General features: G+C 38.0%; 1 protein-coding gene across 1 annotated transcript; it reads right to left on the bottom strand.

The window, feature by feature from the left end:
* Nucleotides 1–7,309: 7,309 nt before the first annotated feature.
* Nucleotides 7,310–24,965, bottom strand: pip4k2ca (phosphatidylinositol-5-phosphate 4-kinase, type II, gamma a). The gene is made up of 10 exons (XM_072366435.1): nt 24,481–24,965; nt 19,891–19,988; nt 19,130–19,226; nt 18,872–19,021; nt 11,376–11,522; nt 10,964–11,002; nt 10,761–10,874; nt 9,700–9,964; nt 8,360–8,463; nt 7,310–8,206 (listed from the first exon to the last, which is right to left on the bottom strand). The coding sequence occupies exons 1-10, from the start codon at nt 24,637–24,639 to the stop codon at nt 8,126–8,128; spliced, it is 1,254 nt and encodes a 417-aa protein (XP_072222536.1). The 5' UTR covers nt 24,640–24,965; the 3' UTR covers nt 7,310–8,125.
* Nucleotides 24,966–26,118: the final 1,153 nt, after the last annotated feature.

Below are 26,118 nucleotides of genomic sequence, written 5' to 3'. Positions count from 1 at the left end.
GGCTGTAACATAGGATATTGTGGATAAATTGGAGCTCTTTGGTGCAGCAGAGCCTGAGCACCAAAAAACGATCAAACAAAAACCGAAGAAAACACAAATCTGACTTGACAAGATTAACAAGAACATGAATTGACCAGATCAGTGAAGGTGATGGTGAGGTTCCAACAAATGCTGAAGACAACGTGGGGGACTAAATACTGTGCAGGGTGATTGGTGACTGAATAGAACAGAGGATAAGTGAGTAGAGGTGAAAGGAGTTGAGCTGATGACTAGACAGATGAGAGACTGAGGAAAGTGAGGAAATGGCAAGACTGGGTAGACAAAAACACAGACGTGAAAAAAACACAAGATGCAGATTGTGACACTGTATATGAAGTGGATAATATTGAGGACAATAATAGAAAAATTTAAGTCCCGTAGGTGCATCAATATAAGAAAGTAGACCGACAATAAAGTGAGTGGTTTATATCATATCTCTGATTAGCATCCTAAAAATTGCGTCATGACAATAGTTTCTGTTCTTGCCACCTGTTTCACTGGCTTTATATTTTATGGCTAGTAATCTGACTCAATACTTTTAGTTTCAGTTATTAAGTTCAGATGATTTTAAGCCCAGGTTGGTTAAGCACCCTGTCAAAAGTCCCTGAAAGAATTTTTCGGGATGTATTAGATTATATCTACATATAACCAGATTGGTTTAAAAGATGAAAATGGCACATGCATTTATGCCCTTAAGATAAAAACTACACACTTTTTGTATGTTTAATTGATACCTCTAAAGCTTTTTATTGTGCAAAGAAAGTCTTATTGGGCCAAATTGTATGCCCTCCAGACCATACAAATTAAATGGGGCAATAGTGTCTCTCCCGTTTTTGGTCAACAGTGTCAGACAAGGAGACAAAGGACAGGAAAGAGAGGAGAAAGACTAGGAGAATGACATGCCTGCATGTGCTCTACTCACTTGACCACCGAAAACCCATTTTGTGGTCATTTTTTATCTTTATATTCAGCCCAGAAAGTCAAAAGCGTGTGAAACTGGGTACATGGTTGACAGTTTACTGGTGAAGCATATTATGTATGAAACGATCTTGTGTTATTTAGCCCAAGTTGACCTGGTCTCCGGAAGCTCTTCACTTCATGTATTTGCTCTTTGATGATTTAAACAGGATTTCAGTCAGAGTGGTACTATCACATATAGAGCCAAAGAGGCCAAATGTCTGTTAGTCCTGTAATTTAAAATGTCTGAACTAGTTTTAATGCTGCATAAATCATGTGGCTTTGCATACGCAAACATTCTCCTAAGCAAGTTTGGCGCATGTACAGATAGAATGAGGATGTCTTTGTTTAGGGTTAGGGTTTTGTAATAAATACCACTCTGTATTGCACACTTGTGATCAAATCACAGAAAATCAAGCATACACAAATTTTAAGTTGCTTATAATGATGCCATGAGACTGTTATTGAAGATGACTTAGTGCAAGTCAGATGTTTTTGTGGCTCCAGGAGAGGAGACTGTTTAAATAAACGTAATAATCGATTTGCCCCCTCAGTGCCTTGGAAAATGAAGTTATTTTGGGACCACCTAATGTACAGGTTAGCTCTATTTGACTCCTGCCCAGCTGTAGATAGATTGGCATGGTTTTCTTCTTTTGGGAGGCAGATTTATTTTCACATCTATATATGCCTTTTCTGTTTATTTTGAATACCCTTTTTTTTTTTATCCTGGACCTCAAGTATGTAATAAACATTTTATATTGAAAAACGGTGAATGATATGTGCGAAGCACAATGGAGTTGGGCTCTATGTGAGGGGTGCTGCCTTCTGGCATTTTTTTAATAGAAAACAGCTAGCACTCCTCCAGACATGTAACTTTAAAACCACTGACACCTTAAGTTAGAACATTCATGACCTCATAACAATAGCATCTATGAAGGGGTATTATTTATCAGGTAGCTAGTGAACAGCCAGTTGACGAAGTTTAAAAAGGGGAAAAGTAATGAACAAGTGTAAAGATCTGAACTATGATGACAAGGGCCAAAAACTTACGACAAGACTACTGGGTCAGAGCATTGGCATAATGTCAGATCTTTATGGATATTCCTTGCTTGCTGGGGTTATTACCTACCAAAAACAGTTGTAGAAATCAAAACAAAACTCTTCAAAGGATAAGAATAAAGAGAGACTGGAAACCAGACACTTTTGTACTTTTGGTGTGTTTATCCTGCCCATACCACATTAGAGAGTGTTTTTACGCCATCAAATCTTAAGAAATAACAAGGGCACCTGTGTCCACTATACTGTTCTGACACAGCATTGGTTACAATGATTTCTGAAACCACATAAGGAAGACGACACCTGCTGGTTTTGTTATAATAGAACAATTGTGTTATTTCTGAATGAATAAAAAAATAACAATAGTTTGACCTTAATTACAGGAAGGAAGTTCACCTTTAATATTGTTCTGTGGGAACATTTTTTATCTTATGAAACCAAGAATCCTTGTCTAAAATGAGGCTATAGGAAAAAGAAAAAAGAAAAAAATGAAAAAGTGATTCAGTTTCAGAGAGTTCCAACTATTTCATTTATATAAAGACTTTAGACTTTAAAGATGAGCTCTCTAGATCTAAAATACTGAAGCCAGTGCAGAATATTTTATTTGATTCTGGTTCGACCTAAGCTTTCGAAAAAGTTCAGTCCATTCTGTCCTTTTACATAGACAGCCTCAGTGTTGCATTTAAGGTCTAGTCAACTGTTCAGGTAACCCATCTGTATCTGTAGTCATCCACCACCACCTCTTCTCCCAAGATGGACATAGTGTTCGCCTTATTCCTGGTCCCTCTAAAATATACAATCAACTTTATTGTTTTGTTTGTGTTCAAGGTGAGTTGCCTGTTCTGACACAATGCCATAAACCGGTCAACCAGTTCCCTGTACACAGCTTTTTGTCGATCACTGTTACACCTAACAACTACAGTAGTCTGAGTATTTGTGGAGATGATGGAACTTTAGTTTTTCACTGTGACAGCAAATTGTTTATGTGAATGACATTGCATGATTCAGTATGTTTATAGAGCAGAAACAGTAATAACAGTCCCCACATAGCAGAGAACAATGCCAGGAAGCCCCCCCCCCCCCCCCCCCCCCCCCCCCACCACCATCCTGATGAGCTTAGACAGGCAGAGAGTGACAGAAGATGTGTAGCCTGTTCTACATCAACCTTACGAAGGAAGGGGGCTCTTTAATCAAAATGTGCACACATTCTCATCATCATATTACGGTGGTTAGAGAGCAGGTAATGTGCTTGTTTACTTAAATATTCAGCCATGAGCAGGCTCAAACTTGACATGCAGGAGGATGAATCACAGAAAGAAACCGTTGCATCAGCTTGATATTGAGCAAACTGAGGTAGTTTTCTGATAAGTCTGCCCAAATGTTACTTTGCACAAAGAACAGCCAAGGTTAAAACTGAAATCAGCTTCACTGGGAGAAAACACAGGAAAATTTGTGTTGGCCACGATTCATACCAATGGATGGGATATGCTCCCTGGACCTCGTGTTCTTTCTGCTTCCACTGATCGTCAGCAGTTTGCAGCAGTGTGACCCTCTCAACTGCTCCCTCTTTCTGTCCTGTTGCTAATCCTGTCTGAATCCTATTGTCTTATTCCATTTGATTTTCGAGTGAAAAAAGGAGGAATCTGTCAGCAAATTTGGTCTCCTCTGATGAAACAGGAAGGAACCAGTCAGCAGAAACAAGGAAACAAGCCCTCACTTACCCTCATGTTTTGTAAAAGTAGCTATATGATGTCAGATAAGCTGGCCTGCAGAAAACCAGTTGTCAAGCAGTAAACTATCTCCCAGTAAATGGGAACTATTCACTTGCCCTGTTGATGTCTTAAATCATGTGGCTTGAGTCTCAGATTATGACTGGTCCTGTTTTAAGTGAGAATACTATATACATCTGGCAGCCATGACATCGCTAATCCAGTGGTGGAACTGTCCTTGTCAAAGTGATGGTTCTGACTGGCTATGATATTTATATATATATGTATGTATAGTGTAACTACATTATTCTTATCTAATCATGTTTGTTTGTTTTTTTCCAACCAGTGCAGTCTTCAGTTCAGACTGTCTGAAGGTCCACTGAACTATGTTAAGATTATGAGATTTCTTTATGTAACTGTACCACATTTGTCTTTTGCTGGTGAACTAGTAAGCAAAAGAAAGATTTTTAACATATGGTAGACATTTTGAGAAGGTTTTTCTTTAATGGTTCAGGTAGTAAGATCTTGTCCCATTGAGTGATATTACTTGCTAAGTACCTTTGAAGATGTACAGTAAAAAATATTATGGAAAAAATAAATAAATAAATAAACTGCTGGGTCTAGCACCAGCGATTGGTTTGCCTTTCAGGGTTAATAATAATAATAATAATAATAAGAAGGACGCCGACTTTCACCAAACTGTTCTCTGTGAGTACAAATATTGAGTTATTCAGTTCATGTAGACAGCTTAATCTGACAAGAAATTGAATCGGATCAGGTTACTTGCGATCGAATTAAGACCCCGGGATAACTCAATCCAAATGCCCACTGAACGTGCCTGTAGACAGCAGTGGATCGGATCGAGCGTTCTGCGCATGCTCAAGATTTTTTCCTGCGATCGTCACCCGGAAGTCGAAGGAGACGATTTTACTGTTGTTGTCGCCGTCGGAAAGAAATAAACAACGCGATGGAGAATGCGCTGTTGTGCATCGTTTGTGCCATAACCAGCTCATCACAGATGTAGAGTTTCATCTTGCTCTTCGTTCGCCATCTTTCTCGAATGCCTTAGTTTTGTTGTTGTTGGTGGTGAAGACGTCAATCGGAAGTGGCTCTATTAGCGATAGTTCAAATGGGTACAGCGCCACCTATCATACCGAGGTATTGCAGGCTTTGTGCCAGTGATTCGATTCCTTCACTGCCATATATCCAAGGATAATTACCTTTGCTCAGATAAAGCGCATAACCCAACTATAGCTATAATCGAGTTAATCTCATCATGGAAACCCACTGATTGTCTATGCAAAGTCAATGCTGTGTGTCTTTTGACAGTTTATCCTCTGATAATTTTTTCCCCATCCGTGTCAAGCCCACAGTCACACTCATTTCGAAGTCATAAGTTAAACTTAGCAGAAAATCATTGCAAAAATAAATTTGGACCAAAACCTGATTTGCAAAAAACAACGTGTAATCATTGATTAAATGAGATGTCATACAGAATATCATTGTCTATGCTGTTGTTTGGGTTCAGGAATGCTGAATCTCTCCTTTATAAGGCTAAGCCACTGAAATGTACTTTTAATGTCAAAAAGAAAAAGAAAGGGAAATGTGAATAATAATAGAAAACAATAAAATAATCTTTTTTATATTATAATTTAAAAATTAAATAAATAATGAAACCTTGCTTATCGATCAAATTGAAGAAGACTTGACAATATGAGTAACAGAGACACCATTGCAAATTGCATCTTGCCTCTGGTAATGACATAACTCACCAGTTATTTTGGTTCTGAGTTGGAAAAATAAAAAACTTCCCACATATTTCCCAAAGATTTATGTAATTGTTGAAGAAAAGCATTCTCCATTTTCCTCTTGTGGATGTCCACCACAATATTTGTTGTCATTTTTTTCTCCTCAAGGTAAAAGCTTTATTTTCCAGTTAGGCCAATTAACTTCTATTAATTTTCAATCCCCAACACTCTCTAGCAACACTAAGCAGCCCGGTATATTCTCTGCAAACCAGTCTTTGGAAACATGCCTGACTCATTTATTTTTTTGCAGATTTTCAAAAGATTACTTTACTGGTTAATGGAAACCTGGCAAATGTTTAACACAGTACACTCACTGCAACAGAATCATAAATGTCAGTAAGCAACACCATAGTCTCTATTTACTTGAACAATGATTCATGTCATTTTAGTGATTGTAGGACTGTTTAGGTGAGTTTGTCAGCTGAATCTGCTCGGGACTTGTACTGCCTCCACCTCTGGCATCCTCTATACTTTCATTACCCCCTACCTGAACCAGGGTTCGAATCCCATTCCTACTTATCTTTACTTCTTCTATTTCTACCCCCTACCCGAACCAGGGTTTGAATCCCCACCCCGCTATGACTGGTGTGCAGTTGGTGAGAGGCTGGGGTAGCTTGTGGTTGTGGAAAAAAAAAAAAGATGGTTGTTGTGGTGTGAGGAACAGTGATGGCTGGCATTAGGGGAGTGACTCTGGGACACCAGTGATCACTGTCTAGCCTCCTGAAGGTGTCGTTGGCCCAACTAGACGAAACACTGATGAAAGAAGGTTCCCACCCGCTGACCCCAATGACATGTTGGTCCGCACTGCTCTATATAGGGATTATAGGGAATTATTCACAGAGACTGGCCATTTTTTCTTTAGCACAAGTTTCTTTTGTTTACCCTGAAGTACACATTCACCCAATTTAACACAAAAATCACCATACGGTGTTCAGTCTTTTCAGAACCATGATGGATGGGCTCACTTTTTGGAACTGCACATCAAACAAGGAATTATCAATTCAAAAGGCAAAACTGGTTCCAAACTTTAGAATAGTTCATTCACTAACGTAGATCCAGCTCTGGGTGCAAGTGAGTGAGCCCATGTTCCACTTACAGGCTGTGGCAGCATGATTGAAGATGTGTTCAAAGCTAAATGTTTAGACATGGTCACCTTTTTTATTATCAATTCAACAGACAAAGTTGTTCTAGGAATATTTCATAAGATTAACAAAAACTAGTACAACATAATTGTTCCACTCAAATTGTGTTAGATTTCACCACCCTGTCAAACTCATTGCATGTAAAGTGCATAATCTGCTTTCATAAAGTTTTTGTCCCAACATATCTAGAACTCTAAAAATCCAGATGGCCTTTTATGAATTGATATTTAGTGTATACTAACCTATATTACAACTGTTTAATACCACTTTCTAATTTGAAGGATTAAAGGTATAATTCTGGGAAAGTCTATCTGCTGTGCTTCTCTTTTGCAGAGTTATAACTTGTCTGCAAAGTAAATGGAACAGTAACTGGTTAGTTTAACATAAGGATTTGAAACTGGGAAACAGTAAGCTCTGCTTTTTCCAAAGGTTCTCTCACCCTCAAGTCTTATACTCACAGAGGAGGGCTGTATAACTATGTGTGATTTGAGAGGGCTTCTATCTTAACTCACCTCTAAGTGTCTCGTCTGATCTGCTACCTTAATTCTAACAAGGTACAGAGAGCAACTGGCTTAAAAATAAGAGGAAAAAAAGAGAAAAAAATCAGGAGCACTTATGTTACTGGTGCTGAATGGAGCCTACAAGAATTCCTAAAATAAAGAATAATTTGTATATTTTACCTGAATAGATTAGGCAGCAAACCAAATGGTTCTTTAATATAACAATCTGTTGTCCAGATTGTTACTGTTGAATTACTGTTGTCTTATTTTTTTTTAGATATTTCTTTTTACTACTATTGGTATAGCAACAACTCAAACTTATTTTAATTCTGTTCCATTAGCTTGATATCAATATTTAATAAACCGTCCAACAGATTCAGAAGGCCAACATTTCATTGTGATGTTACATGTGCAAGAAGGCTGCTTTTGTTTCCTTCAGACAGAGATAGGCTCCTTTATGTCAAGCCAAGCAAACCATCTAATATTTACAACACAGACATATGATTAATATTTGTTTTCATCCAATTCAGTACAAGATAGCAAATGTTTTAACAGTTCTTTAAAGTTCAGTTCAAGCTTGGATACAAAGAGAAAATTGGAAAAAAAGAAAGATAAAATCTGATCTGCTACTTATGTAGTTCAATACTTTTAACACTGATCAACAGCAGTTTGTTTCAAGATACACCGTTGCTCTGGAGTTGCCCCTTTATGAGTTTTTAAACACCTACAGAAATACCCCTTAAATTTTAATAATAAATATATGCATCATAAGTATTCAATTCTATTGATACAACTTCTTTTTTTCTCAGATTATCATGTTTCAACAATATTCTGTGCCTGCATATTAGTGTTGGTTTACAGTCAAAGACTTCAGCTCTCAGTTGGAATGCATTTGGCAGTGTTCACTGTAAGTGTTATGCGAAAATGTTTGAGATGAAGTCCCGAAATCGTTTGGCATACTGCTCAGGGTGAACTGTGGATATTTCAGCGCCAGCCTGCAACAAGAGAGAAAAGAATAAGAGCAAAAACAGGTCATTAACATCATCTGGGTCCCCTGAGAATTACATGACACAGACATTAAACTCACAAGGAGTGCTTTGATGAGTGCTTTAAATAAATGACTGCTCTTCTTCTTTTGTGCTACTCACCCCATGTTTGACAGTTTTTGCTGCATGAGCAGCCTTCTTCTTGGTGTCGTACTGAGTGAGAACATCTATCAGGCCCATGAAGTAGACCTCCCTCTGAGGGGCTCCTGAGATTAAAGGAATAGAACAATTTTGCCAAGCTTTAGTTAATGATGGTAGTCACAGAACTCGGGTAATAACCATCAAGCCCCAAAAAACACAAGATTTTCAATTTACAGAAAGACTGAATCTGAAATATGCTTTTTGTACTTATATACAATGAATTTTTTGTGTTTTGAACTGTGTATAGGGAGGTATAGAGGGGATGTGATGCACCACATAACACTGAGGAGACCAGGTGCTGGGTTTTTTAGTGTGAGGTGTCATTGTTATTCTATTCTTGCTCGGGTCAGGACTTCAGCTCTTCAAAATGTCAGGGCCTCATCGGTCAAATACTTTGTTGCATAACACACCAAATGTCATCAGTGGAAGACATTTATGGCCATTTAAGCAAGGATTATTTTTCTTCGTTGCCACGCTGTTGTAAAAAAAATTAGGTTTGGCATTGTGTGGGATTATTTCTTGATGAAATAAAGACCTTCACCACAAAATATGTCATCTGAATGGCTGCTTGTCGCTTCAAAACCTGTACATATCATTAAGCTTAATGTTGTTTTTACAAAAGAGTAGGTTAATATTTCCATTTCCCACAAAAAGATGTTTTGCTTTTCAAATAACAGGACAGTGTAACACTCAGGCTAAGTCAGTCTTGGAGAAGCTTGAGCTCAGATAAGGCAGCTATATCCCTGGATGTTGAGGCTTAAATTGAACTGAAAATGGGGTATCTGTGGCTGTTTTCCAATTGGAAGTTGGTGATTTGATCCCAAGCCTGTTGTGTCAAAGTATCTTTGGAAAAGACATTGGTTCCGGTCAAAGAGTCAAAATACAACTCCTTGGTTAACTTTCTACTTTTTGTTTGTTTTTTTAATTCATCGTGTTTTTAGGGGGTAAATAAAGTGGATTTGTTATTTGTTATTGCTGCCACTTAGATACCTCTTAATCATTTCGCTTAAAGACCATTCCACCAAAGTGTGAGATTACTGATCAACAAACTCATTTCTAAAAATGGAACAAGGTAAATGTCATCTGAAAACTGAAAAGCAGCTTTAGAAGAAGTAGATGTATGACTGTTTCCATAAATTTCATTCATCAAAGAAGAAGTGCACTGATTAAGGAGTGAAAGTCTTTGTCAAAGGTACTCATAAATCCTAGAACTGAATCGATCTGTGCACTCTATTATCAGATTTCAAGATTTAGTTTCACATCTAAGTGGGAAAATTTTGTTGTTTGAACTAAGTATTCACCTGGGCAGCTCTTAACCGCATACACATCCACATAGGAATCAAACTCCCCGGAACCAAGAGGTTTGCAGGAGGACATGTAACCAGCAATTCCTTCTGGAGAAGTGCCATAAGACCCCACTGTAGAACACTGTGCCATGCCATTCTCAGACTCTACTTCCTCCTCATTGGACACCTCCTCACCCTCCTCCTCCTCCCGCTCAGCTCGGCCGACGTCGTGGATACCGAGCAGCAAGCTGTAGTCCATGATCTTCAGCTTGACTAAAAACTGAGGAAGATGAGAGAAAGATGTTTGCATTGAGCAAATTCCAAAAGATATTAAAAAAAAAAAATACTGAATTACTGCAAAGAAATACATTCAGACACTTCAAAAGTCAATTAATCAAGTTTCTCAAATGGTTCAAACAAATATAAGTTAGTTAACTGACTCCAGCATCCAGCTATAATGGTTTGCTTTGATGCTCTAAAGCCAGCTTCACCTCAGGAATGTCAAGATTCTCATTTAGGCTTCTTTCTTAACAGACTAGAGCATTCACACTTACTCAGAGACACACATCTCAGCTGAGCCATGCTGCTTTAACTGGAATTTTAGTGTGACTGCAATATATCACAGACATTAAAAAAAAATAAGCTTACCAGTTGAGATGATTAATGAGTGTGAAGGATTTTCAGTTCATTTTGGCAACTGAATGTGATTATTCCCAACTAAAAGTTCAGTATACTTCATGTTATTATTTTGAGTCACATCAAGCATGGATTACAATCCATCTTGTTCTCATATGCTACAGTTTATGTTAGGGCGAGAACAATCAATGTCTGAACTTGCCTTTGAGCAAACATGCAGCAACAACCCAAGAAAACCATGACCAAATTCTTTACAAATGATCAAAAAGACGGCATTTCATTCTTCAGCTCTTATTTCTGTTGCAGTAACTAAATTCCTGTTGTTCACTAGCAAATAATTTCACATCTATAATCTTGCTGTCAAAATAGCATCTCAGGGGTGATACTGCCACTGTGTGGTGATGGTTATTCAGCACATCATTTCAACACAGCACCCTTACCTCCACATCTTTGTTGAGTTTCTCCATGAACTTCTCCTTCTGCTCCTCGGTTACATACACTTTCTGCAAGTTGTTCCTGAAATCCATATCCTTAAAAGTAGGAAGCTCTTTTTCCTTTAGACAAGTAAAATATTGTATAATAAGGACAAGACTGGTAGCAAAAGAATATCATGAAAAGGATAGTAGAGCAAGACATCTTTTACCCTTTCTTTGTCACTTGCTTCACGATCCACCAGAGAGCCCTGTAAAAAGAAACTGTTCTAAATATCTTTGCTGAAACTTTGAGAAATGGTATGAATTGAGGTGGCATCAAAGGATTTGACATTTGGTTTACTCCATGACATGTCAGAAAATGTTATTTATTTATTTATATATATATACATTTATTTTTTTTTTTTAAAGTCATACCTTCACATTTCAGCTACAGAAATTAGGTTAAATTAAGATTCTTTTTTAGGTTGATATGTCTAAATAAATGGTAAACATGTCTTTTTATTTGTACTTGTAACAGCAATGTATTAACTTATCTGTAAGGCTTCCTTGTGACTTTGTGAGCAGAGCCAAGAATCGGACTGTGCAAATAAAGATCCGTTTGTTGATGCAATTCCTCCTCACCTTCAGATCGTACTTCCTGTGCACCACCAGTCTGTGGCTGAACATATTTCTCATGACCATTAGGTAGGCCTCCTCACTGTCCACGCTCACTCGGTACATACCAAGAAACTGTGGCAACAGAGTGCTGCCGTGACACTTTACTATGTGCTAGAGGAAGGAAACAACTGTGAGTATTCATGGCAATTATAGACAAGATTGCTATCAGTCATAAGTTAGAGAGGCACCAATCAATTACATGATTACTGGTAAACCAGTGTCACATTATCATAATCTGTGCCAATTAAATTTTCACAAATAAGCTGCACAATAGCTCATGCACACAGTGCCACAATTACCAACATTATGACCACACACAAACATGCACAGCAGTTCTTTGCAGTTTATTTAGAAGAGACAAACTTAATTTGTTCTGATATTTCTGTTTAAGTATACAAGGAAAAAGCCAGACCAGAGCAGCCTTTCTCCATGTCACCTGAAGACCAACACACCTGCTTCAATGACATGAAATGAAAAAGCTTTGATTCATTATAAGCTTTCATTATGAATTGCTACTGCTGCTGACAGGAATGACCTGTGTCTTGCAGTTTTACAACATAGCAGAAGAAGCCTCACGATGATCACATTGTATTATGGAGAGGGTGGGCACTGTTGTTCTTCATGTTCATTAACTTCTGTAGCGTTATTCTTTGCACTCTTTAGGTCAGCCAATAAAAGTCTCTCCAGGACTTTCGTGATGAAGAATGTTGCAACAACAGGTCTGTAGTCACTGAGGGCAGATGCTTGAGATTTTTTTTTTTATCTTTATACTGGAACAAGGCAGGATGTCTTCCATAGTAGAAGGTAGAACTTTCTCCTGACTCACGCTAAGGCTTAAGAGATGCTGTAGAACCCCTCAAAGCCATTTCACACATACCCTCAGTACCCTGGAGCTGACACCATCTGGACCTGCGGCCTTGTTCTGGTTCAGTCTCTCCAGCTGCCTCCTTACCTGACTGCAGGGGGAGGCAAAAGAAGGTCTCAGTGTGTCCTGATGTGGGGTGAGATGTTGGTGAGGCGGTGCTAAGATCCATGACTGAGGTGGAGGGTGACAATATGGAGGCGTGACAGGGAGGATGTAGGTAGAGGAAGAGTGTGAGGTCTGTAATACTTGAGGCAAGCAAAGAACATGCTAAGTGATCTGAACTGAACCTATTGAAACACATTTTCAGCCTAGTCTCTGTTCGACTTTCCATCAGTTTGATCCTCTTTCAACTTAAAGCCTGTGATCTTTTTTTATCCCTGACCACACATCTCTTCTGTTGTTCTGAGGGAGCTTGCTTTCTGTCATTTTTCTATACATTTCCTTGCTCTCTGTCATTTTCTTTCTCAGCTGTTTTTGAGCAGTACTCAATAACTTCTCATCTCCCACCACAAAAGCTTTCGTTTTTATGTTCAGCAACAATTTCAGGCCACTGGTGATCCAGGGTTTATTTTTAGGGAAGCACTTAGCTGTCTTCATGGGAATAATGCTCTTAACACAGAAGTACACTATATTGCCAAAAGCATTCACTCACCCATTCAAATAATCAAATTCAGATGTTCTAATCACTTCCATGACCACAGATGTAGAAATTCAAGCACCTAGGCATGCAGACCACTTCTACAAACATTTGTGAAAGGATGGGTTGCTCCCAGAAGCTCATTCAATTCCAGCGTGGTACTGTGATAGGATGCCACCTGTGCAACAAGTCCAGTCGTGAAATTTGCTCGCTACTCAATATCCCACAGTCAACTGTCAGTGGTATTATAACAAAGTTGAAACGATTGGAAATGACAGCAACTCAGCCACAAAGTGGTAGGCCACATAAAATGAAATGGGTCAGTGGATGCTGAGGCGCATAGTGCGCAGAGGTCACCCACTTTCTGCAGAGTTGGTTGCTACAGACCTCCAAACTTCATGTGGCCTTCAGATTAGCTCAAGAACAGTGCATAGAGAGCTTCCTGGAATGGGTTTCCATGGCCTAGCAGCTGCATCCAAGCCATACATCACCAAGTGCAATGCGAAGTGTTGGATGCAGCGGTGTAAAACACGTCGCCACTGGACACTAGAGCAGTGGAGACATGTTCTCTGGAGTGACGAATCACGCTTCTCCATCTGGCAATCTGATGGACAAGTCTGGGTTTGGCGGTTGTCTGACTGCATTGTGCCAAGTGTAAAGTTTGGTGGTGGTGGTGGGGGGGGGATTATGGTGTGGGGTTGTTTTTCCAGAAGCTGGGCTTGGTCTCTTAGTTCCAGTGAAAGGAACTCTGAATACTTCAGCATACCAAGAGATTTTGGACAATTTCATGCTCCCAACTTTGTGGAGACAGTTTGGGGATGGACCCTTCCTGTTCCAACATGACTGCGCACCAGTGCACAAAGAAAGGTCCATAAAGACATGGAGGAGCGAGTTTGGTGTGGAAGAACTTGACTGGCCTGCACAGAGTCCTGATCTCAACCCGATAAAACACCTTTGGGATGAATCAGAGCAGAGACTGAGAGCTAGGCCTTCTTGTCCTTGATACAGTGTCTGTATCACAAATGCGCTTCTGGAAGAATGGTAAAAAATTCCCATAAACACACTCCTAAACCTTGTGGAAAGCTTGCTCAGAAGAGTTGAAGCTGTTATAACTGCAAAGGGTGGGCCGACATCATATTAAACCCTATGGATTAAGAATGGGATCCCATTTAAATTCATATGCATGTAAAGGCAGATGAGCGGATACTTTTGGCTATATAGTGTATATAACAGTTTTTTCTTTCTTTCACCTTCATAATAATGCCATCATTAGGGAAATCCTGACTGATGCAGAAAAACTGCTCCATGCATTTGTTACTTCAAAATTAGACTATTGTAATTCTTTATTATTGTGCTGTCCCAGAAATTCTTTGAAAAGCCTCTAGCTGATTCAAAATTCTGCAGAGCCGGTTCCGCTCTATTAAAGCTTAAAGATATGACATGTTGTCATCATTAACTTGTGTTTCTTTTTCTCAGAAAGTATCACTGGTCTGATGTTGTGGTGCTTATTGAACCCTCTTTTCTATCATCTCAAGTGCCAACCAGTCATGCCTGAATCCACCCTTCCTAACTGTGGTTCTGCTGGAGACTTCCTCTTTTTCCAATGTCGCCTCATATATGCTCAGGATGGGGGACTGAAATTCATTTTTATGAGATCTGTTGGTTTCCTTAGCTTGGAATTTTTCAAGAAATTGGTATTGTATAAATTGGTATTGTATAAATTAAAGTTGTCACGATACCAAAATAAGTAACCACGATACTATACCAGACAAAGTATAAAGTTTCAAGGTATTATCGCGATACTGCGGCCTTTTTCAAAATTATTATTATTTTTATGAACTGCAATGTATTTGTACGAGTTATAAATACTTTAATTACGTATAATGTTGTTTGGTGCATGATAAACATAATACTAATATAAATAATCAACTTAGGATAACAAATCCACTGTCATTTTAAAAAATCTATTTGAAAATAATGCTTCTTCTCCAACATAATAAACCATAGAGGACAAAATACAATAAGAACTGATTCCCTGTGAAAACTACATTTTTATGTATTTTCTATGTGCTTTATATACTTTGACATCCTTTAACTCTTCATTCTTCAGCATGTACACGGAGCATATAGCCTAATATTAGCCAATTAGAAAATAAACAGGAAATACTAACCTGGTATTCGACATATAAATCTGGGTGACGACACTGCAGGTGTTTTGAGGTTGGATGTGTTCCCTCTTTTGGCTCCTATAACTTGGTGGCAGCGCCTGCACAGTGGACGGCCATCGTCTATTGCTTTACCGTCTGTGCCTTGTTTAAACCCAAAACATTTCCAAATGTGACTTTTGGAGTATGTCTTTTTGATTAGTGGTGCCATGAACGAGCACGCCGCGGCAGACTCACTGCTCGGGCCCGGTGCTTCTGTCATGGTGAGTGTGTGTGTGTTGTTTTGTGTTTTTGACTGCTGTGTGCGCAGTTGTGTAGTTCGGTTTCAGTGGGTGCTGTGTGGGTTTCTTTACAAGGTTGTCGCACGCGGTGAGAAGCCGCTGTGTAGCGGAAACTGGCACCGTTAGTATAGTAATCCACGGTACTACCGTCATGTAGAATTTCTAGTATAGTAGGAACCATAACGATTTAGCAACTGTGGTGTACCGTGGGTATCGTGCAACTCTAGTATAGATGGACTAATTAAAATTACAATTAATTAAATTTGATTGACTTATGATTGAGCAATTCCCAAAGAAAATAATATGTTGGAACACCACAAAAGATCTCAACCATCCTTATAAATGTAACATTGATATTTGTCTTGTATCGTTTTGTGAGTAACATAACGCAACAATACATCTTACTGAATTCATCAAAGTCTGTGTTAAGGACCAAATTAGGACAACACCTCTTTTCCTCATAAACTCATCTCTTTGGGGACGACTTTAAAACAGTTGAATCCAGCAAAACATTAGTCTACCATAAAATATAAGAACTGCCAATCCACAGAAATGACTAAATCAATATATGAGAGTACTTCTTTCCAAATTCAAATTTCACCAGGGCAGACAACAAGGATGTCTATTCTCTCCCTTGCTCTTTGCAATTTTCATAAGACCACTCCCTCATGCAATAAGGACGAGTAGTACAATCCAAGAATTAATATTGTAAATAAACATCACAAATTTAGATTTTGTTATTAATATAATATTTTGTTACACTTGCAGGATGCAATACATTCAGCTCAAAACATTCAAAGTAATAAATTATTGACCAAAACAGATACCTTAACATATGCACCACAAATCAAATGGAGTAAGCACATATCCAGCCTTCTCACATCCAATCACTGGACAGATATCTCTAAGAATACATGAACAGAGACAACAAACACCACTTAAAATCACTCAATATAAAAACCCACTACATATGATTTACTGCCATCTACATCTGCTCACCAAGGACGTCACTGAATTATTCTTAAGCAGTGCCTGCCTTCACGAGTTTATGGGTAACAATGATAAAAACTTTCAGATATCCTGAGCTGCAGAATATCCCTCTCTTCATCTCTATGTCTGTTGGAATACCTTCAAACAAGAAGTTTACATACCAAGTACAAGACCAGCCCATTTGTTTCTTTAACCGTTGGCAAGAAAATAGAATAGATACTCATAGAATAGATGACAATGACAAAAATATCATCTCTCCATAGCAGTAGCATGCTGTCCTTCAGGGAAAACTATTTTCTGGAGACCAATTTGAAACAATTTCAACTTTGAGACCAAACTTGCCTGTTGCCATGTACATTCCCGTAAAACAAACTAAAACTTGACATTTTGCTTTGTATACATAAACATTTTACATGCAGGTGCAATTACCCAAACAGTATCGTTAATATACAACACATAAGATTTTCTTGTGAAAATCTCCAGTGTTCATGTGTGAAAACGGCTTGTGAGTCCACCTAAACATTTACATACAGAAGCAATTTGACACCCAACTGCATTTTGAGGAAGTGGTAGTCAAACTTGGACAAATGTGATTTAATAACATACCACCTGGACTAAAACAATATTGTTTCCTCTTATACAAATACACAGAATCAATAAGGCCATAATGGATAAATAAAGTTTCTATCCATCTATAAATGTATCTTGGGGCACTTTTCTTGTCCTCAGCGCCATCACTGTCCCACCACAGAGATGGTCTAAAAATATCCAGAACTCTCACTGTATTTCTCTCCTTGCCCAATTTCATCTGTATTGACTCAGAATGATTCCAAACACACCTGATCTGACATGATCACAACTTCTACTCTCATGTTTTAGTTTTCAAAAGACTACCTTCAGTTTTTTTCTTATAACAGTGTGTTATCCCCTGTATTTATGATATTTCAGCTTTACATCCTACACAAGTTTTAGATGTGATAATAATCAGTCAGAGAATAATAACAAAAAATAAAGTCAGACAAGTTGAGTTTGCCTTTTAATCCAGTGCCTGTAAAGTAATTGTTACAACTTGACATCACAATGTGAAAATTAAAGGGATTCAATTTAATAATATCTAGCTACTTTTCAAACAGGCTTTGGCTGGAAAGTGTTGGTAACACTTTTTCCACCGAAGGCAGGACAGTCAGAAAGTGTGAGATTTATCAGAGGGGACATACTATGGAAAAATCATATTTTTCTGTTCTTGGGAGCATATGTTTCGGTGTCTGAAGTCACCAGCAAATGTAAAAGTCCCCAAAAACACAACCCTGGCCTTTTTTTTGGTTTGTTTTAAAGTTCCTCATTTAATAAGCCAATTTGATTTTCATTTTAAAAGTACATTACTCTTTAAGTGCACTCCACCACCTCTGCTAAGCCTTGACCTCTCAGACCTGCCCACTCGCATTCACTCTGCCAGACTGATGACGGCAGCATGGAAATGTCCTGTTGTAACCTGTTCCGAGAAGCATGCATCTAACATCTACCACCAGCCTCAGAGGATATAACAACCCACTGGATAAACTATATTTGAGGGTAACGTTCCAGCAAGAGTTAGCAAAATATTGTGTGTGAAGCAAAGACTTAGTCCAGTTTAATGTTGGACTGAAGAAACTGTGCCACAAAGTGGTATTAGTTTCAACTCGCAGTGCCTAAACTTCAAATGGAGGGAAATGCAAGTATCTGAGAATCTGAGACATAATTTGTCATTGCTTATTTATCTATTAATCTTAAGCAACGAAGATGACGTGCACCAACTTCTAAGAAGTTTTTGCTTACCTTTTGAAAGAATAACATTATTGTTACACCATAACTTTGTTAATCTAATTGAATGGTTACATTCTGCAATTAAGACAACTCAGTGGATAAGGTGTGTTTTCATTACAACACCGGTCCTCTTTCTGAAAACAATGTAGGCCCCAAAGTACAGCTATTTAATGAAATTGTTATTATATAAAAATGCTGAAACAGCAATTAACAATACATATGCATTACTATGTGTTAAGTGGTGTACGTCTTCCGTTTGTTCTCCTACAGTTGATCTGAAAGCATTGTTTACTAGCATCTGGTGCTAACGTACAGCTACACAGCTAAAATATTTCCCACTTGGATGAATAGAGTAACCATCTCTACCTGTTTTTTTTCCATGACTGAAGAAATTACTTCATTATATTGCGTTTACCGCATTAAAGTACAGAACGAGTGTGAAGGTTTTGCTAACAGGTTATATATGTAAACACATTGTAAGTCGCCACATGCTAGCATGTGTGTCCTTAGCCAACATGTGCCTACCTCACCAAAAGGGCAGGGATGCACACTTGCTCAACACATATTTTGGCCAAAGCCTGTCTCATACATCTTAATAAGACCTAAGAAAATTGTGTGAAATTGTTAAATATGACACTTTAACATATTGATAGTTGTTTCATGACATTTGCTCAATTTGCTGGACATACTAAACTTCATGCATTTAGCATTAAGATTACCTGGTGATATTCCGATAGAATGCTGTGCATGTCTGCAACATCCTCGCTGGAGATTTGCTTGATAACCAACGTACGATCATAAGAGTTGAGGAGCAGACCCTCTCCCTGATCATCAACACATCTCATTGGAGGGCTGCGTGTCAACGACACCTGGGGATAAGACCAAAAGCATGTAGCTAAGTAAGTATAGGATCATCCACGTCTATCAGGCAAAAGACTTGACAAAATAAGTGAGAATTTTACAGAACATAAATACACCTGATAGTCCAGATCTTCAATACCAAACCGTTCCCTTAGATTTCGGAAGACTTGAGGGCAGTATTCTTTGAACTTAAAATGTCCTGGGAGGTTTTCTCTGCCAAAGGAGAAAAAGTGTATAAATTACTCTTATGTTCCTTTTAAAGTTTTAAAACCTGTTTGAAAACACTTGTCTGGCTTTACAGTCAAAGCCATTTTCACACTTGAACACCAGAAAGTTTCAGGAGAACGTGCGGACAATTTAGTTCAATCCATTTCACCAGTTGCCGTTTACACATACACATCGCAGCAGGAAGCTTTCTGCTAGAGATGTATTCTCCCGGCTGGAAATGCAGGAGGGAAGGACGCAGAATGTAGCATGTGATGCAGAAATACAACCAGTGAAATCATGTTTTCTTTATAATACAGTTAGAGCACATGCTCCTTGTGTATCCATGTGTACTGCATGTAAGCAGCAAACAGGTCAGGATAAATTACTCTCTCACCAGCACACACACGCTCCCAGTCACACAGTAGCATACTCCTGAATATTTGTCGACATGTTCATATACAGTCTCACCCACAGAAGTTCATGAGATTTGAGGCTCAGTGAAAAATCTCCATAACATGTAGAGAGCAAATGTGGCAGATATTAGCATTAGCCTTCTCACATGCCAGCACTCCTAGCATCTCTAGAACATTTCAAGGCTCATTTTTCACTGGAGAAATTCTTCAAGTAACAATATTTTTATCTTTACCATATACATATTCATGCGTCTTACTTGTTGAAGAGGTGGTTGTTGACTTTGATCTTAGTGTTGGCTTTGAAGTCATCAGGCAGCAACATGACTGGAACAGGCACCTGGTTGAGGTCATTAATCTGTAGTATGAAGAAACTATAATCAATTAGCCCTTCTAAGTGTGTGAAACAGATGTGCAACTTATGATCACTGCAAGATATCCCACAAAGACAAAGCAAGACAACTAATGAGGTTGCCTGAGGTTGTAGGTAGTCATGTTGGATATTTGTCAGTTTTTTATGTGTATTCAAAAAATTGTTTGTGCTCTGTGGATCTTTTCGCTCTTCTTGGCTCACTGAATCTGATATCATTTTCTTCTTGTAATTTACAGTGTAAATTATGACTCTCTGTGCTCTAACACATAACTCTAAGCATCTTTTGGTGTTTCAGTTCTCTACTCTTCAGTCGACCATAGTCAAATACATTCCAGGGACCAGAATAGGTGACATAGAATCTTATTTGAAATAAATAGCTATGGATAAACGTAAATACACCAAGTTTGTTTTTCACATTGAATGTAATGACACATGATTGAGCTAACTGGAGGTCACTAAAATGAATGATGCATCGTTGTGTTACCAAAACAATGGAAGATTCAGTAGTTTTCTCTGGACCCCTGCCAAATCCAACCAGTAATGACACATGTCATCCTTCAACCACTGGCTCTCGAGGTGGTGTCCAGCAAACAACTTCAGGCTACATAGGTAACTGGCAATCTTTCTGGGGGAAACCTGATCTGATGGGAAGAAACTGCACCCATCCCACTTTGGACAGGGCAGCTCTCATTTTCACACTTACCAAAAAATCCCATACTGACCTTTGTCTGCTCCCAGACCACCCCAATTTAATAAATCAACAAACAAAATGTATACAGAGCAACTCACTCTCCTAATTGTACTCTCTTAATCATACCTTTATTTGTGTGCAGATGGCATTAAAGGTGAACAGTTAACAGTATTTTCTCATAATCCTGTCCAACCATTTTTTGATGACCTTTTAGCTTATCTGGCTATACAGCATCTCTGAAGAACTTTCTTTAGAGTAGGTTTTTAATCAATACTGTAAACAAAATCAAAGATTCAATTATCAATATTATACTTTTCTTCAATGCCAAGTGCTAAATGGAGAGAAAGTTTTGTTTCATAAATTCAGACGAATCTCACTTAAACTGGAAATATAGATTGATACCATATAAGAAAGCCCTTCCCCCAAAGCTAAAACTGCTTATATTTCATCACTGATAGAGGAGAATAAGAAGAACCCCAGATTACTTTTCACCACTGTAGCCAGGCTGATTAACAGCCATAGCTCCGTCAAGCCATGTATTCCTTCAAATCTTAGTTGTGATGACTGCATGATCTTCTTCACCAATAGGATTGTTTCTATTAGAGAGAAAATCAATGGAATCCTTCACAATACTATCACTAATCTATCATCAAGTACAGCAGGTTTAGAAATGTCTGTAGAAGCTGAATAATGTTTAGACTGTTTCTGTATTGTCAAACTCCAAGCTAACAAAAAAAACAATAGCTCTATTAAACCACCAATGTGTATTTTAGAGCCAATCCCAACCAGAATGTTTTTTCCTCATAATCACCACTTCCATATCGGAAGAGTTAACCATGGAGTTCCACAGGGTTCTGTGCATGGACCAATCTTGTTTTACTTTATCTTTGCTTCCATTAGATAATATTATTAGACAGCATGGCATACATTTCCACATCTATGCTGATGATACTCAGCTGTACTTGTCTAAGAAACCAGATGAAAACAATCAGTTGGTTAGACCACAAGCAGGTCTTAAAGACATAAAAGCCTAGATGACGGAATTCTCCTGAACTAGTGCTTCGGGATGACACTGGTCTGACTATAAAAAACATTTTTATTCTAGATCACATTACTATGGCTTCTATCATGAACCTTGAAGTTATTTTTGACCATGATCTATTATTTAATTCACAAATAAAAACAGGTTTCTAAGGAACACCCTGTAGGAGAGTGATGCAAAAAAAAAAAAAAAAAATGGTCCATGCAATTGTTACTTCAAGAATACACTATTGTAATTCTTTATTGCTGGGCTATCCCTAAAATCCTCTGAAAAGCCTCCAGCTGATCCAAAATACTGTAGCCAGAGTTGTAATGAGAACTATCCATCCATCCATTTTCTATACCCTCTTAATCCAATTCAGGGTCGCAGGGGGCTGGCGTTACGCGAAAGGCGCAATACACCCTGGATAGGTTGTGAGTCTATTGAGAGCCAGCAGGAGAGAGAATATATCTTCACTTGTTGCTTCTCATTGACTCCCTGTTAAATCCAGAATAGAATTTAAAATTCTTCTGCTCACATGTAAAGCTCTTAAAGGGGAACTCCGGTATTTTTAAACCTAGACCTTATTTCTGGCATGAAATACTTTTATCGACTCACCGAGAACAGTTTGGCGAAAGTCCCCGTTCACTCCATTATATGGATATATGCCGATCGCGAGTTATCTAAATAGCTTCCGAATGACGCCAACTTTTGCCAAACTGATTGTATTACAATTAAGTAGATTACAATTGGCTTGTGTGGGACTGTATTTTTTAAGTCTTTTGAGGTGACATTTGTTGTGTTTTGGTACTACATAAATAAAACAGAATTGAGTTGAATTAATAAGGTCAGGAAAATTATCAGTTAAGTTCCATCTATTAGCTGTACAATTAATTTTTTGTAGCTACAGTAAGCAATTCGTCATGTGTAGTTTTGTTTATAGTTTTAACTAGGCTTCTTTATTTCCTGTTAACTAGTGCTACACAAATGTCTGAAAATGTCATAACACATTTTTTTATGTTCCAGTCTATTTCCCATTAAATTCAATTATCATATCATAAGCTGTCATGTAGGAATAATTGTTGCTGAGAGCTCGGAGTAGAAAAGCCGATTACTGAACACACTCCATTGTTTTAATACTATGCTACCATTTTTTCAATATCCATACTGTGTCAGGTTGTCGCTTAACAAAGGGTGTATAGTTGAAGGTAAAGAGAACATGATCTTCGTCTGATTTTCCACTTTCCATTTGGCATGTCAAGATTACACCAAAAAAATGGTGTAATCTAAAAGAAGATGTTTTCCATCTAAAAGAACTCAACATTAAAATATTTCATAGCGGTCTAACAGAACTCTTCTCATAATAAATTTGACATCTTATCACTTTTGCGCAACAGTGTTGTCACTAATTTCTTCTGTGTGATCTCACAAAGTGATTTAATAGAGAGAAGCAAGTGTCTGACGTTAAATAAACAAGTTCAGGTATACAAACAGTATGACATGCTTCAGTAGTGCTTCTCACTAGGTTTTGACTCTTTAGTAATAATGATAATTACAGAGTAAAGGACCAGAGAGGTTTAAGATATTTTAAGATTAAAGTTTCCTACATATAATGTTAATATAGTCATAATATTCCATAACTGTGAGTGTTTATACAGATGTCATGTGTTAGTATCTTGCTCTAAAATATGGAGTTGTATCAAGACTATAGATAAGTATCTGCACTTCTACTGGCAATAACGATTGCATAAATGTTACTATAATTATCACCAATAACTGCTGGTACAAATTACCTTTAAATGAATGAAAACAAAAGAGCTGATGGTTTTGGTTGAATATATATAGTTTTTTTCTTATAAAGTGAAACTTGACATTTTCATCATCAAGCATTAAAGGTGCCAAACTATAATGCTCATCAGGAGATGAACCCCAAATCCTCAAGCCAAAGAAACAAACCTAAGTAACATAAAACAAGTTGTTTAATGGATTTGTGAGCCAATCCATATGTGCTTCCATAAATAAATAACCTGCACAAAAAAAAAAATCAAATGATTAATTCTTAACTATTGAAGCAATCATACCAAACACTAACTTGTTCCAATATACCAAAAGAGAGCATTTGTTGCCATTTATAGTGTAACAGAATTTAGTCATTTGTAAATGCAACTTAGACAAGACAGGATATTTGAAGACACTACAGGATGGACTGAGCATTCAATGTTATTCCATACTTCCAAATTATGAATCGAATTTAAAATGACAACACAACCATAAAACAAGACATGGACTCACGTAAAGAAAATAAAACAATAATAATACTACAATAGATGCCTAATACTATCCATATAGGAATTTCATGAAAAGTTAAAAATTGAAAAAAATACTAAACGCAAATGTATCAGCCAGGTGAAAGTAGCAGAACACTAAAATAATTTAACTGCTTACAACAGGCTACAAATTCTACTGTACATTTGTGAAAACTATATGAGAAACCATATAAATTTGCCGACAACCTGTGTGTAGCTGAATGTTGACGTATCATAGTAAGTAGGCATGTGGCTAACTAAACATATTTTCCAAAGACTGCCATCGATGTCGCTAAGTCTGACTAGTCCCATATTTTGGCGATACAACTTCATATTTGTGGTAATATTTTCTACGTATGTACTGGCCAACTGCCTCTCACGGCGACCCTACGGCTAAGTGAGAGAACAATATTACATCAACATTAGCATTTACTGAAATGTTAGCTTCCACTGACTCACCGAGTGATTGACACCCCACATAAAGACGCTCAGGACAGGGTCGCTGGCTCGAAACACTTTCACCTTCTGCTGAACGAAGTGTTTCTTTTTCGTCTTCGTTTTGGGCGCTAGGATCACTATAGGACTGGTTGCGGACCCCAAGTTACCGAGGGTAGCCATGACCGCAGACCGTCTTCCCTTGTCCCCTGGCGAGAGCTGGAGCGGGCGGTGATACTTCTTCTTCCTGATGGTTAAACTAAACAAGCTTCTCAGGCAACTCCTCCACTTAGTCGTTTAGACCAGTTTTACCAACCCACGGGTCTCTCGCCCAGCTTCAACTGTTAAACTGATGTTGCTGTGTTGGAGTACAACTTAACGTTTCAGTTGCCGAATTGAATTGTTAGTTATGCACTCTCATATATTCAAACAATTGTTAACAGCCAGTCCACTACTGCCCCCTCGAGCAAAACCTTGTTATTTTCAACCGTGTGGTGAGTTTAAGATTGACGGCTGTCAAAGGCCAAAGAAAATCGGGCCTAATGTCAGGTGACACCAATGAGGGCAGGAACATCCTTTTTTAAAAACATACGTTCAAGTAAATCAGAATGGTCGGAATTGTCAATCCTTTTACAAGGAATCACTCTTTTAGATGAGACATCACAGCCAAACAAGTATGTAAAACCTCAATTTCTTTTTGCCGTCGATATAGTATTGCTGCTCGTGTAAAACAAACAAAAAAAAATTAAAAATCTAAAAGTACCAAAGAAAGACTGCCAAACAAAGATTTATAACATTATCTGGTTAGCTGAAGATACAACAGGGAAGCAGAGAATGATTAGCTTGGTCTATAGCCTATAGAATAGAATAGAATAGAATAGAAAAATACTTTATTCATCCTCCAGTGGGGGAAATTCAAATTAGTCAAGTAGCTCACAAAATGTAAATATTTACAATGATTGTATATCAGAACAATAATAATAATAATAAATGAATAAATAAATAAATGACTGTTAAAAAGGCTGTGGGGACATCTCCTGAATATATTTAATATATTAATAATATATATTCATTCATTAATTAATAATATATCATTAATATATTAATTAAGTATATAGAACTGCTATGTATATTTGAAAATTATGTGAAAATTATCTACTTTATATGCAGATATTTCCAAAAAAATTCTGGAGGCCAGTAGGCATAATGTTTTTGCTAGATATGAAAACCACACCATTTTAGCTTTTAAAGTTACTCTGCAGCAATTTGATATTTTAATTTCATACAGCTTCTGTTGGGGTCCTCACATACTGAAGTCATTCATTTGTGGATTACACAGGACTTTACTTTGAAAGTACATGGCACTTCCAGGTAGCCACACCCCCTGCTTCACTCACCTAAACTCCTCTGAGACTGCTTGCCCACTCTTTCTCCCTTGCTAGACCTCAGAGAACAGAGGTCAAGCCAACTATCTCTGTAGCCTTTTCCCCTCCTCCATGACTCTCTCTCCATGAGGTGGAACAACAAAGGCCTGCTAACTACAGCTCAGTTTGCTCTCAAAGCCTTCAGAATTGGCGCGATCTGCCAGTGGCCTCAATCCCTCTTAGTGCTCTTGCAGGAACAATAAAAAACCTGCACTGGACCCCTCCTCAGCCAACCTAG

Source organism: Leuresthes tenuis, unplaced genomic scaffold (genome assembly GCF_036924035.1).
Source record: "Leuresthes tenuis unplaced genomic scaffold, fLeuTen1.0.hap1 SCAF_16, whole genome shotgun sequence".
Classification (NCBI taxonomy): domain Eukaryota; kingdom Metazoa; phylum Chordata; class Actinopteri; order Atheriniformes; family Atherinopsidae; genus Leuresthes; species Leuresthes tenuis.
The sequence above is the reverse complement of the archived record's forward strand: the minus strand, read 5'-3'. Positions and strand labels throughout refer to the sequence as shown.

Bases quoted from the DNA above. Each gene is read 5' to 3' on its own strand.
- pip4k2ca (XM_072366435.1), bottom strand. From the start codon at position 24,639: ATGGCTACCCTCGGTAACTTGGGGTCCGCAACCAGTCCTATAGTGATC. The intron at 19,989-24,480 runs GTGAGTCAGTGG...TTCATACTACAG, and splicing joins TGTGGGGTGTCAATCACTCG to ATTAATGACCTCAACCAGGT. The intron at 8,207-8,359 runs GTGAGTAGCACA...CTCTTGTTGCAG, and splicing joins CAAAAACTGTCAAACATGGG to GCTGGCGCTGAAATATCCAC.